We start from the raw sequence: 14,915 nt of genomic DNA, 5'->3' as shown, positions 1-14,915 counted from the left end.
GCGGAATTTTGTTTTGCTCTCTAGGTATCAAAAGGCTATATACAGTGCCTTGCAAAAGTATTCATATTTTTTCAGTGGTTTACCATTTTGTGAAATTACAAAATGATGCATACACATTTTTTTTTTTCAAACAGTAATAATAAATGTTGGCAAGAACTAAAAAGAGAAAACTGAAATATATTGATTGCGTAATTAATCCGTCCTGTGAATTCAACATTTGATGGAAGCACTTTTGACAGCAATTACAGCCATAAGTCTTGTAGGCTAAGTCTCTACCAACTTTGCACACCTGCTTGGTCCAAGATTTTATCATATGCCTTGGCAGATTTGCTAAAGCCATATCATGTTACTAGGGGATGACATAATGGAAGCAGTTTTTTTAAAAAATATTTCTACAGATTCTCAATAAGATTCAAGTCAGGATTTTGACAAGGCCACTCAGGGACATTCACTTTCTTATTCTTAAACCACTCCAGTGTACAGCAGCTTTGCATCATTGCCCTGCTGAAAAATGAATTTTTGTCTCAGTTTTACATGTAGGTCCAAATCAGGTCCTCCTTTAAGATTTTCCCATACATACTTTACATACTATACATTTGTTATCATCAGTCTTGACACACTGTTGAGAAGCAGCCCTATAACAACGCAGTCTCCACCATGTTTTGACGGTAGGTATGGTGTTGACTGTGTGATGTGCTATGCTGAGATTTAGGATTCTGATGTAACTCCTTGATTTAGACCTAAAATTTGTAGTCCTGTCTGACCCAAACAACTTTTTAGCATGTTTGTAGTAGGATTTAGGCGTTTTATACAAAACATGTTGTATATGAGATTGTTTTTCATTCTTTACAAGCCACTTTGTGGAGTGGCCAAGATGCAGTATTATTGACTCACAGACATTTTCCCCTATCTCAGCCACTAGACTCTTTTAAAGTTTCCGTTTCCTCCTTGCGTGGCTAATCACTTTTGGAGGGATGGCTCGATCTATAAGCAGTCTACTGTAGGTGTTGCCTTCCACTTCTTAATGATCAATTTCACCATGCTCAAATACTGTTGAACTTTGAAATATTTGTATGCTCTTGAACTGTGCCTTTTGTAGAATAGTTTCAAAACCTCATTGATTTTCATGGTTGAATCTTTGCTTGAGATTCTCTACCTGAGTGAGGTACCTTACAGAGGTGTATTTAATTTCCAAAATATGTATTGCTGCATACTAAATATCTCCAACTGGTAATTGGTACTGTACGTAGCATAAAGCAAAAAGGGGTTTAATTGATTTTTCTTTCATTTTACACATGAAATGTATTAATTGCAGTATTGTTTGAAATAATGACTTTTCTAGGTTTTCTTTTCCTGTACAAAGAACATGCAGTTTCAGTTTTATTCATATTGGCACAAAACAAGATGAGATGGTATTAACAGGGAGAGGCTACCAGGAAAAATACTGCCACTTTCCAGTAAAGGTACAAGATTTCACCTTCAAAACATGAACGTCCCTCTCAGACTTCCCACGGGCTTATGACATTGTGCTGAAGGCAAAATAGGGCGTGCGGCCTATTGCTTGTGTTCCACATGCAAGTTTTCTTATAGTTCGTACAAAATCTTAGTGAATTCATGGTTTCATTTTGGTCCTGAATATACCCCTCCTGTCATTCCAATGCTAAATGCTCTAATTGATATATATTTACCTTTTGAATCTGTATAATACTGTAACATTTTGTTATTTTTATTTATGCTGAAATCTGTTAAAATACTTAAAATTGTAACAAAGTATAGATAAATATGAATATCAAGTACTCTTACACATTATTTCTTTTATAATGTACATGCTTTTCCCCTTTAAGATGAGAAAAAACGGCTATAAAAGAGAGCACACATATTAACTTTTTTCCATATCTCTCTTAAAAATGTCTATTATAATTGACAGTAATTTTAAAGCAAGAATAAACTACCAAACAACACATGGTAAATTAAAGGATTTATTTTGTACAAGACTGGTATGTTCTACTAGAATATGCAGTTCCTTTCTTATTTAATTGCTTATTGGAAATAGGGAAGCACTGAACTATTAGTTAAAATGAAGTATTGAAACGGTTTCATTCATGTTTTAATAAAGTACTTCATTTTCTTCTGAATAAAGCCTTTCAATTTTTCATCAGACTGGAAGCAACCCAGCCACATCAATCTTAGCAAATCCTGAAACCATATACAACTCTTGAAAAAACCAACTGGGTTAACTCTGGTTTTGTTTTGTGCATGTGATAAGTTTACATGAACAGTACAGTATATGAGTGAAGTCAAAAATCGTGTTTTACAGCATTGCATTATGTTTTTCATACGGAACGATTGGATCTAATTTCCAGTAAAATATTAGTCTCAACTTGCGTTATTTGGCAGCTGCTTGTCAAAGCCCATGATCAGCCAGTATGGAAACGAAAAACAAAGTTGTTTTCTATGGCTGTGTGTAATACAACTGTCAAAAATGCTATGTTTTTTGAGTATTCTGTCAGAAGCGCAATAATAACAGTAACACAATAATTTTAAAAAACAGCTCTAGAAAGTCTAAAATCAAGAGGCCATTTATCCCAATAGCTCATTTATTTTAACGGTTGTGCTGGTAATTAATGCTTTTTTCAGCATAATCAATCATAGTTACTGTACATATGCCTCCTGATTTATTTATCAATGGAATAAATTGTTATTAAAAGTTTTTTAGCAGAGAAAATGCAGGTATACAATGAATAAAAGTATCATCTATATCAGTAGCATATCTGAAACCTAATTACAGAAATTTCAGGTTACAAGGATTCTTGTACAGGTACATTTTGTAAATATGCCAAAATATAAAATCTAAAATAAAAAAATAAACTCTCCATTATTGTTGGTCATCTCCAGCTTGTTAAGGACATTTGCAGAAGCTTCTTGAAGTCACTTTGTTTTCAATTTACTATTAACAATAATGATTTAATCAATGCCTTTTGTCATTATTAGCGAGGCTGGAGCACTGTTGACTGCCTGGGATGGCTGCTATCCTCACTTTGGGAGGATAAACACAGACCCCTGGGCAATGACCAGAATCTGCAGTTAACTCTGACATCTTTAGAATACACCATCTCCATGAATACCTGCATTCTCCATCTTGTGAAATCTGATGTCTGCAGTTCCACAATAATATTAAAGTAAAATATGCAGGATGTACAGTATATGCAAGATAGCAAATCAGTCATTTTCAAATCACATGGGAACATGTGATGTTATAGTATGAGAACCTTAGATGAGAACTTTGGATACTCCCACCGTCAATATGTTTAGCATAGAAAGGTAAAGTTCATGTTAAAGTTGTCATCCCCTGGGAACCATCAAAATGAGGGACAGGTCAATTCCAATACTTACCAGTGTTTTATCCAAAACCGTATATCAACAAGCTCAAACCTGGTTGGAAAGGTACTTTCTAGTAAGATAATCCAATCCAAAGTAAGATAATAGGACATTACAAGCTCTGCAACATAATCGCAGAGGAAGAATAAAATCTTGATCGATCTTAACAATCTTCAGTAATTTAAAGTATGAACTGAAGAAAGCAGATCACAAAAGTATCCTTATTTACCAGGTAGAGCTCTAATATTCAGCATGGAGGTCAATAATTCTTTGTGAGAGGAGCTCAAACCCATAAACATGATAGAGTTAGCATATTCTTGAATGTATCTAAGACTAAAAATGAGCCACAAATTATTAATTTGTAGGATGTGAATAAAGAGTTTCTAGTCACAAAACTGAATGCCCTCCTGTCATTTACAGTAGTCTTATGTTGGGCCTGGTTCACCATGACCTTGTATTAGACTAAGCAGTTGAAAATAGATGTGTGTAATAACTGGAGTTGTGTCCTCTGCTAAAAAATTGAAACCAAAATTTTAATTGTTAATTTATTATTTAAGAGCCACTTTATGGACTGAAGGATAATTAATAAACATAATATTTTGGTTTTCGGAACCCAAACATAATTATACATAAGTACAGTAGGTATCTCATAATCACTTACTACCAAATTGGCCAGTTGGGCCAAATGGCCTCCTCTTGTGTGTAACTGTTCTTGTGAAATAGGTGTCCTTGAACATGAACTGGTGGAACCCCTATCCCCCTGCTGGCTCCAACCCTTCAGTTTGCTCTCTGTGTCACCATCATTTTGTCATGCCTCTGGGTGACTACATAGTTCAAAGCGCTGGTCCAAGACTTCAGTATTGATGTCTAGTGCTGTTCATGTTCTCACTTTATTTCTCAACTTTTACAGCTTGAATGCACATGCTCTGTTATTCTGCAAATAAACCATTCTGAACCCAGGATAATGACTAGAACTACCTTCTTACAATATATTAGGGAATCTGTTAATCTGTAAATTCCTTACATTTATGCAGTATAGCCCTTTTCTGGACACTCCACTCAATGTCCTATACAGGTAATGGGGACTCCCCTCCACCACCACCAATGTGCAGCCCCACCTGGATGATGCGATGGCAGCCATAGTGTACCAGAACACAATCACACAAGCTTTCAGTGGGGAGGAGAACAGAGTGGTGAAACCAATTCATAGATGGGTATAATTAGAAGGCCATGATTAGTAAAGGCCAGGGGGAAATCTGGCCGGGAGACTGAGGTAACACCCCTACTCTTTTCAAGAAATGCCCTGAGATTTTTCATGACCAAAGAGAGTGAAGACCTCAATTGTACAAATTTGGAAAAGGCAGTTAGAAAATGGATGGATTTTGTGGAAGAGCAGTGCTTTTTGATCATCAAAATGTTTACTATATTTCAGCAGAGGCAGGCAATTGTCTTTTTGGCAAGTATTTAGTGAGAAAGGACTAAAGAGCTGGTGTGAAATGGGGGCAATTATATGGAGATCATTCTACCATACCTGATGGCACATTAAAATAACTGGTATGGTTTGAAAAAGGAGGCATAATATTTTATGTAACATCCAGATTTTTCCATAACAGTAAGTATGAAAAATTAAAATATGAAAATACCCCTCCTCCACCTCCTTTCAAATTATGAAAGTTAAATAAGAAACTCAGAATAAGTAACTACTGCGACCCCTAGTGGTGTAAAAGAACACACCACCTCAAACTGTATTTCCAAGAGGAAGATTCCTGCCTTAAATTCAAGTAAAAATACCCTGATAAACATTCCTCATAATCCTCCATATTTGAGGCTGATATTGTGTGAAGCTGATAACATCTTAAAGGACCAACAATTCTATTAAAACAATATGTATATTAAAAAACAGCTTTCCAGGGCATTTTGCAAACACAAACTGATGCAGAACTGGTTTAAATTAGTTTCAGAATTACCGTGCTTCACAAATGTTTTTGCTTTGAAAGTAAAGTGTCACAATTCTATGTAGGTCAGAAACTGGTGTATATATTTCAAATGTGTATGTTTTGAAACACCAATGCAAATCAAAGTTTGTGTGAGAGGCTGTGTGACTCTCTAATCTTTAGAGAGGATGAGACAGGAACCCCAAAACAGGTCATTTTGCTGAAATGTAAGGCCTGATTTCTCATCTTCTGTAAAAGGTATAAAAGTTAAAACTTTGTAGTCATCCCTGTCCTCAGCAAAATATAAATTTAGGTTAAAATCATCCCTTTGTCTTGAAGCTGCATTTTTTATTTCCATTAACTTGAAAGCACTAAGTGTTTTTCATGTTGTAAAAATGTTTTTCTCTATTACTGCTCTCTTACAGTAATTGTTACAAATATACAGTTGTATGTTGAATTTGACATTATATGTTCTATAATCTCTTATAACAAATCCACCAAAAGTAATACAGTAACTAAGGTGTACCCAGTTTTTAAAATGGTTTTATTTTAAGGGGTGTGTGCTCCCTCCTTTTTTTAAATCAATTTTTCAAAACCTAGGAAATATCTAACCCCCCTCTAGAGGTTTTATATAGTGAAGCATTTTTGAGGAAAAAAATAGGGAAAATGTGGAAGACATGTGACAACTGTGTGTTATAAGGCAAAATATTTATAACAGTTCCTGGGCTAAGTATTGGTAACATCTTCTTCAATTCAATTTAAAGTAATCTGTTCATCCCCAAGAGAGCCAATGTAAGAGCTCAATTTTCTTTGAGCTCTTGGTCATATGATACCACCCACAAGCTCTAAACACTAGAGCCATTAATCTATTAGGTCAGGAAGTGCTTTTCATATAAACATTTGTGAAATTTTACAGAGATCTTTCCATCCATTTTCTAAATTGCTTTATGCAATGCAAAATCGCAGGGGAAGCCAAAGCCTAACATGGCAAGCAATGGGTGCAAGGCAGGATTACACCCTGGACAGGATGCCAGTCCATTACAGGACACACACACAAACAAACATGCCCACACTCACACCAGGGCCAATTTGTACAGAAGCCAATTAACTTATGAGTGTTTTTGGACTGTGGGAGGAAACCAGAGCATTCAGAGGAAACTAACAGAAACAGGGGCAGAGCAGTGGCACTGTGGCTAAGGATCTGTGCCTGTGGCTGGAAGGTTGCTGGTTCAAATCCTGTGGCTGGCAGAGGAATCCTACTCTGTTGGGCCCCTGAGCAAGGCCCTTACCAACATGGAGAGCAAGCTGGGGTATGTGAAAAGACAAATTCCTAGTGCAAGAAACTGTTTATGGCTAATAAATAAGATAATATGATTTTATAGATGGCACCCCAAGTCTGGAATTTAATCCAGGGCCCCAGAACTGCAAGGCATCAATGCTAACCAGAACCCCTTCTCACGGATATGAATGAGAAAATTAAAAACTAAATCTATCAGAGAGGGAGTTGCATACGCTATTGATTGAGCTTTTTTCTTTTGCTAAAGCAGTCAAAAATTAAGAAGATACTGTTGTTAAATCCTTTTGTTTTTCTGTATTGGCTTAAATATTGCTGGCCAGCAGCCATATCACTCTGCAACTCACAACTTGCAACACACTGAAGCTAAGCAGGTATGAGCCTGATCAGTACCTGGATGGGAGACCTCCTGGGAAAAACTAAGGTTGCTGCTGAAAGAGGTGTTAGTGGGACCAGTGGGGGGTGCTCACCCTTCAGTCTATGTGGGTCCTAATGCCACAGTATAGTGATGGGGACACTATACTGTAAATACTACCGTAAACACTATACTGTCCTTCGGATGAGATGTAAAACCGAGGTCCTGACTCTCTGTGGTCATTAAAAATCCCAGGGTGTTTAAGAGTAGGGGTGTAACCCTGGCGTCCTGGCCAAATTTCCCATTGCCCTTACCAATCATGTCTTCCTAATAATCTCCATCTATGAATTGGCTCCATTACTCTGCTCTTCTCGTCACTGATAGCTGATGTGGGGTGAGTGTTCTGGCGCACCATGGCTGCCATTGCATCATCCAGGTGGATGCTGCACATTGGTGGTGGTGGAGGGGAGTCCCCATTACCTGTAAAGTGCTTTGAGTGGAGTGTCCAGAAAATTGCTATATAAGTGTAAGCAATTATTATTAATTATTAAATAAGTAACAATACAACACACACAAACGAGAGGGCTTGTTAGAATTTGGCTTTTGGAAGAGCTGGAAGAGAACAATTAAGCATAAAGACCCCTTTAAAATGTAAATAAAAAGGAATTATCAAAAAACATTTCTTACAGGCATTATAAGAAACTATTAAAGCACCTTTCAGACTTTTATAAACTGATTGTTAGAAAAGACTAGAAAAAAGTTACATTACCACTCCCTGAGGTTTTTGTAAAAAAATCATGATTGGGTTGGATTCTATATTACGAGGATTAACCTATGTAGGATATGTACTGTACATTGTATGTTAAGCCATACTGTAAGTACTGGCTGTATACAGTAGTTGAGTGAAAACTTATATTTTGTACTTATTGAGATCAGAAGGGACCACATGACACACACAACTGTAAATTAAAAGATTAATGACTTGGAAACTACATGCTTTTATTAATAAGTTTATTTATTTAAGTAATAAATAAACAATATCATAATCACATACTTTCATAAGCATAAGTATTTATGCTTTAAATAATGTACACAAAATAGCCACTGCGTCCAAACCTTTATTTTATGAATTAGTTAGATTCGTATTATAAGCTGTAAAATATTATGACGAATATTCTGATGTAATAAATATCGTATGGCATGGATTGGTTTAACAATACATTGAATACGGTAACAAATAGGCTTCGAACCACGTAGCTAAAGCACTCGCAGCTCTTAAGTAGGGACATGCCTTCAAAATACGTAACCTTATGGCTTGGTTCTCTGACCACACACCATAAAATGTCATATGCATCTCTATCAAATCTCAACAAAATCGTTTTATCTACATAAATATTTAAGAGAAAAATACATGAATTCTGATTTATAGTAAGTTCATATAAAACATTTAATTGAAAATATGTACAGTTTGCGTGTACATATTTTACAGGCTAGATCTGTATAAACTGGGCATTTCATTTTAGATTTAATACACTAACATAGGGGAAATAGCATCGCCCAACAGTCATTTGCAATACCTCATCTTCGAAGTCATAAGCTTCTGTACGTTAGGTACAGTATCATTAATTGTCTAATGATCACATTCCCATTAACATCTGTTATCGTATGCTTTTCCTTGGGCTCGATGACGGCTGCAATCTTCTTTGTGGCCTATGGGTTACAGGTACAGTGTTTGAAAATGGCTGCGAGTGAAGGTACAGCAATCGAGCAAAGTGGCAGCTTAAATCAGACAGATGGATACGAGAAAAAATGTATATTCTGTAAAATTGTCAATAAAGAAGTTGACACTGAAGTAATATATTTCGTAAGTAACGAATATATGTTTTAAAGTTTCGTTTATTTTTTTCCTTTCAGAAGACAATTATTCAGAAATAGCAAATTTGGGCAATCTAAATATTGATATACGTGTCTTAAATTCTAATAGTATTAGTATATGTGATTTTTTTCAATTAAACATGTTCTTAATCTAAATCACTATGTTTATGATCGTAAACAATACTGACTTTGAAGACCGCACCTATACTGTGTATCAGCAAGTGCCGTATAACCATTTAGTACATCGCCTTATGAATCAAGTCTAATTTCACATTTTTCTCATTTATTATCTTTGATTTAGGACGAAGAGCTGGCTTGTTTTAAAGACATAAAACCAGGGGCACCGCATCACTACCTTGTTGTGCCCATGAAACACATTGGGAACTGTAAGAGTCTCAAAAAGGATCATGCACCATTAGGTAAAGATATAGATTGTTTTCATATAAGTTTGATGCATTGAAAAATTTACAGCGTCTATTACTGTATATACCTTTTAAAAGAAAAATATTTCAGGTGGATACTATTAGGTGGCTCTGTCAAACAAATTTTCAAGTATATTCCTGATTATTTGAAGGACATAATTATTACTTCTAAATATTATCTCAATTTTGGTATTAGGTTTATTATCAAACTTTGGGAAATGCCTGTCTGGGAATGCATAGCTTTGTGTTTAATTCCTATTTGCCAGACCACAAATGTTGAGAAAAGCGTACAGAAAATGTATACTCGCAAGAAAAGTTACAATATGTTTTCCAAACATCTCACATTTTATGTTGTTAGTAAATATGAATAGAACAGAAGTATTTTTTAGTCTTTATAAATTTTACCATTTACCAGAATAAAGAACCTGTCTACAAATTGTGATATTCTGTCAATGTATGTATGTACTTTCTCTGTTCCTGAACAGTGGAGAAGATGGTGGAAGTTGGAAAAGCAATGCTGCAGAAGAATGGCATTACGGACCTGAATGATATCAGGTAATGCTCTTGATTTACAAGTTTCGTGCAAGTAAACTGCATGGATATGTGATACATAGCAAACAAAAACAAGTGACAAGTGCAGACTTTAACCACATGAAACAAATGATCTGCAATAGGAATGTTGGGTGCCAGATTACAGATAATCTGCCACTTCATATTTCATATTTATTAGCCTGTTTACAAAATGTCCTTTAGTTCCCTACCTTAATGTATAGTTCTCACTTTTTTTTTTAATCTTCTAGATTTATACAGTAGTAGCTTATTCATGTCACTAGAGCTGTACTTTTGTCTTCCTGGGGCGGAGATATCCTGTGTTTCATTACTCGGTTATATAATCAGTTAAGAAAAAAAAACAGTCTTTGGGTTTTTGAGTACCTTGTTATAGCCAGAATCTTTTACAGAGAGCTAAAATACTGGTGTTATGATGATTATTATTGTTTTTTTCAAGGTATTATATTTTCCTCCTACTGGCCAAAGATGTTCTGTGCAGTATAACTGGCATATCTTTATTGTCCTCATTGTGTATCCTGTGATTGCCTGATGTCCTGTCTAGAGTGTACAGTGTTTTGCACCCATTGCCTGCTTGGTGACCCACTTTATTCTTAGATGACAGTTGTGAGATGTAAGGCATATTTCTTTTCTTTATATTGTGGAAGGAAACAGGACTAACTGTATAATTATTTTTATTAAAATTAGTTCTTAGTGTCTCTCCACGTTAAACTGTTTAAAATGTCCAGATTTTAGTCAAGCTTATTGTTTTAGTTGCAGAAAACATCTATAAAATCAAAAGATAAGATCTTTGTCTATCCAAAAGGAAGGGTGGAAATTTGTCTTTAGCATTGCCATACAAAACCACAAAAAACAAATAACACAACATACACAGCATAAAATAAATGCACATTAAAAACAATCCATAGTCTTAGACATACAACAGTACATATACACATACACCTTGCTCTGCCCATGTTACACTCTTTCCACATAATCTGATAACTCCATACAGGAAAGAATCACATAGTTTTTTGAGTGCTGTCATTAATTGTTCACGTACTCATAATCATATTAATTTTACCCTTTGGTGTTATTTGTAGATGGATCAGTAGGGTGGGTAGTCTGACATCTTCCTGTCCTTTTCGGCAGGGCAAGTCTTAGTTTAAGTCAGCACTCTGCTGCTCACTTGTTTTTGTAGACAAGCGCAAGAGGTTGATGTTTGGTTTTACAGGTTGGGTTTCCACTGGCCCCCTTTCTGCTCTGTTACTCACTTGCACCTTCATGTGCTGGCACCTGCCAGTCTGATGGGTTTCACATCCAGGATATTTTACAGGCCTGACTCCTACTGGTTCATTACGGTAAGCTATTACAGAAGCTTCCTATGAAATAGTTAAACCAAACCAACTTTGGTTCCTACAACTTCAGATATATTATTACAGTTGTACTTTCACTACTTTAGCTCCTGAGATCCTTATTATTGCTATGTAAGAAAGATATCTTTATGAATCTTTTTTTGTTGAAGGGGAATATGATGTGCATAGTTTTCCCCTTTTGTAGCTAAATGTTTACATGTTATGTGCAGTGAAAAACTAATGTGGACAATGGTGGTAATTCTACCAGAATTCACTTTTTAATCTTTTTTTTTCAACAGGCTGAGCAGCTCTTACAACGGCTGAATTCCTTCAATGAAAACACATGAAGCTCAATTTTCTTTATTTGCTCACGGAACTGCAGTTTAGGGCTGGACTTTAGAAAAGCATCTGTATTGCTTATACACTTCTTGAAAATGACATGCACATTAATAAACTGTGACTAGTATCTCGAACTATTCAAAACTAATGTGTCCTTAACTGGACGTACTCAATATGACAATGTTTCAGAACTAGAAAAAAATTTAAATCTGTTTCTTGGTACTGTATTTCAAAGCTTTCTCTTTGTATAAGCTTGCTGTTAAACAGTTGATCTGTTGAGTATTTTAATATATATTTTTTATATTATTTTTAATGTGGTGTTTCTATGTATGTGTTCAACAGTTTGAAGTTTTGTTTACTAGAAATTTGAAAGTAGTAATTTTTCAAAGGTTCACTCATACAGTGTGACATGCATAGTAGAATATGTTCGCTAACAAATTGTTTTGCTAGTACAGTAAATACAAATTGTTTTACTAGTAAATTGTGCGCACACAGCAGCTAGTTCTCACTACATCTCATAGCTTATTTGTGAATTTATATTTTTATTTTAGAATTTGTGCTTTTTAGTAGACTAGCAATCATACAAATGATTGGTTGATACACTATGTCCCTCCACAGGTCTGAAACCATCTATTTTATTCAGTTTTAGTAACAGAAGGTAATATGACTTACACTACAAATGTATTTATTCACAATCAAACTAACACAAGATATAATTTGATTTTACCAGATATGTTCTATAGCACTATCAACAGGTTTGAAATTATTTTTTAATTACTATTGGTCACTTAATGTATTGTTAAGCATTTCATGATTTGTTCTCTAAGAAGCAGAATGAAAACAATACAAACTGATTTTCTGTTGTTTTTTTTGGGGGGTGATGGAATCTTCTAACAAACTCATTTTCTAACCACGTTATCCAATACAGGGTTACAAATGAACCAGAGCCTATCCTGGCAAACAAGCAGCACAAGGCAGGGTACACCCTGAACAGAATGCCAGTTCATTGTAGAGGGTCAATTTTCCCACAACCCAAGTAAGCTTAGAGTATGTCTTTGTAGACTAGCCCAAATACCCCACAGACATACTTGGCCTTGTGGATGTATTTTTTAAAGACAAGTGCTTCCTTTAACAGTGTGATCTCAAAACACAGTCAAGAGTACAACCTCAGATGGTAACTAAAAGATTTGGATTCTTAATCGATGTTTCTACGCTGTAGCACTCATTCAGCCAAATGGGATGCGAGGTACTTGGAATTCGGCATATGTTAAGGGGATAGAACTACAGTATATGTATCTCTGTGTGCAAATGAGTAGAGGCTTGATCATTTTAAACTCATCTGAACTTGCATGAAAGTTTGATAATGTATCACATATTGAGTTCATATTTACAAGTAAATTGCACTGCATGGTGTCTTGTGGATGTGCCTATATTCAGTTATCATTATCTGGAAGAACAAAGAACAATAACCTTTGCATTTCAATCATAAATTACAATATTTCAACAGAATATTTTCAATTGCTGAGTGTGAAGAAACTTTTGTGAAGGAGCTGGATACACAATAGTAGTTGGTGAACCCTGTGAGACTTCTTTATTTTTCTCTTAAGTAACTAGGAACTATATTGTGTTCAAACTAGGATGGAAGTTCTAAATTTTTACTTTCTAAATAAAATATTTTTAAGTTAAGTTTAAGAAACTGTTACATTGTTGTGACTAAAAGCTATATATTTGTGTTTTCAGTGCAATTAGTGCATTTATATTAATTAATACATGTCACTCGTGAGATTGTTTGGCTCATAACATTTAGGAAAGGGGTGCAAATCTTCATTGTAAAACTACATTATAGTGTCCAAACAGTACCTAGATTTTTTAACTGTTTTGATTTTTTAAGTTTTTCAAAGAGGAGGACTTAACACTAAGCTTCACTCTAAATGATATTTTCTGTCCTCCTATCCCATTGAGAATTGTGAAAAGAAAATATTTTATTATTGACATCAAAACTTACATTACCAGGATTGAATACAATCTGTTCATATGCTAGTTTAGCTTCAAACATGAGATCTCCTTTCCCATTCCCAAGCCTGGACTCTCTTTAATGAAGCAGTGTGATGAGGACAAAGTCGTCTCTTCCTTGCCACAACATCTCTCCTTCGAAGGTAACCAGTCCCTGTCTTCGAGCTCTCAGCAAGACCCCAACAACTTTGTTGGAAATAGTCACATATCTCTCAAATAGCTTCCCAAACTCTACCACGGTTTTACCATCCTCTTTGCTTTCTCCAATGCTTTTGATAATGGAGCAGAGTTCTTGCACCTCTTTTCCAATATGGGTGTGGGCATCCTTTCCTCTCTGCTCAGTCTTAGATCCTTCCTTAGGTCTCCCATAGCTCTCCTCTCCTTTCTGAATCTTTACCATCAATGTCCTGTTGGTACTGAAGGGATTGTGTTTCTGGTACTCGGAGTGATCATTCGACCACTTCTGCCAGCTCAACTTTAATCCTTCAACAGTGCTGACACATATCTCCTTCCCAAGGTTACCATGATCATTAGGATCATCTTTCTCCATCTCATGTTTCTGGGATACCTTTAAGTTTTTTAAAAAAAAACTATGTATAGGCTCTTGTTTCATCACATGGATATTAGGATTCTGTGGGAACATAGAAAATGTATCAAATATTTAAAAAATATATACTGTAATGTATTATAAGTCCTTCTAAAATGGATTTATTTTCTCTTAGGTTTCACCATTCACAATATATGGCTTATTGTTCTTAAGTATTATATCTTAAACATATTTATATTTAAGCATATATTTACTTATTTCATGCTTGTAAGGTTTGTCCGATTATGCACTAATAATTACAAAGGAAAAGTTAATATTTAATATACATGGTTACGTATATATATAAAAAACTAAATTCGTCAATATATTGCATCCGAAATTTAGTCTATTTACATTCACCTAAACTTTTAAAATATAGGATAAATTAATCTTTTAATGATTAAATAAATGTACCTAATAATTCTACCATAACATATGGTTATTTACCTGCATCGGAGTCACTTCTCCGTACAACGTTTGTACGTTTCAAAGGGGACTTAAAGCCAGGGATACTTTCTGACCTTTGACCACAAAGCTGACAGACAGATGGGTGGAACATCCAATCACATCTTCAACCGCTGTTAGCAGCGTGATCGCAATCCAATCAATTTCCACGGTGACACGAACACATAATAATGTTTCTTTAAAATAAAGCTATATAAATCTGTAATTGTTTATGATGCAACAGTGTATTAAAACTCATTTAGTATCGAAATCATTCTATGTATGTCAGATACATTTAATGATGCTTCTCCTTGAGAAAGCCTATCATTTCTATTTGATAAAATGTAAATCCTATGATTTTAAGCCGTGCTTTG

General features: G+C 35.1%; 2 protein-coding genes across 3 annotated transcripts; one reads left to right on the top strand and one right to left on the bottom strand.

The window, feature by feature from the left end:
- Positions 1-8,630: 8,630 nt before the first annotated feature.
- hint3 (histidine triad nucleotide binding protein 3) lies at positions 8,631-12,361 on the top strand. The gene is made up of 5 exons (XM_088625685.1): positions 8,631-8,825; positions 9,138-9,255; positions 9,744-9,813; positions 11,039-11,165; positions 11,459-12,361. The coding sequence occupies exons 1-5, from the start codon at positions 8,646-8,648 to the stop codon at positions 11,504-11,506; spliced, it is 543 nt and encodes a 180-aa protein (XP_088481811.1). The 5' UTR covers positions 8,631-8,645; the 3' UTR covers positions 11,507-12,361.
- Positions 12,362-12,878: 517 nt separating this feature from the next.
- LOC148674923 (actin-binding Rho-activating protein) lies at positions 12,879-14,635 on the bottom strand. 2 transcript variants are annotated; one of them, XM_088625683.1, is made up of 2 exons: positions 14,545-14,635; positions 12,879-14,142 (listed from the first exon to the last, which is right to left on the bottom strand). In XM_088625683.1, the coding sequence occupies exons 1-2, from the start codon at positions 14,548-14,550 to the stop codon at positions 13,591-13,593; spliced, it is 558 nt and encodes a 185-aa protein (XP_088481809.1). In that variant the 5' UTR covers positions 14,551-14,635; the 3' UTR covers positions 12,879-13,590. The 2 variants fall into 2 exon arrangements, with proteins under 2 accessions (XP_088481809.1, XP_088481810.1); XM_088625684.1 differs by having other exon boundaries at positions 12,879-14,079; positions 14,545-14,609.
- Positions 14,636-14,915: the final 280 nt, after the last annotated feature.

Source organism: Lepisosteus platostomus, chromosome 3 (genome assembly GCF_059453375.1).
Source record: "Lepisosteus platostomus isolate fLepPlt1 chromosome 3, fLepPlt1.hap1, whole genome shotgun sequence".
NCBI classification, from domain to species: Eukaryota; Metazoa; Chordata; class Actinopteri; order Semionotiformes; family Lepisosteidae; genus Lepisosteus; species Lepisosteus platostomus.
This window is presented reverse-complemented; position numbering and strand designations above follow the sequence as displayed.

Bases quoted from the DNA above. Each gene is read 5' to 3' on its own strand.
- hint3 (XM_088625685.1), top strand. From the start codon at position 8,646: ATGACGGCTGCAATCTTCTTTGTGGCCTATGGGTTACAGGTACAGTGT. The intron at 9,256-9,743 runs GTAAAGATATAG...GTTCCTGAACAG, and splicing joins AAAGGATCATGCACCATTAG to TGGAGAAGATGGTGGAAGTT. The intron at 9,814-11,038 runs GTAATGCTCTTG...TTGGTTTTACAG, and splicing joins ACGGACCTGAATGATATCAG to GTTGGGTTTCCACTGGCCCC.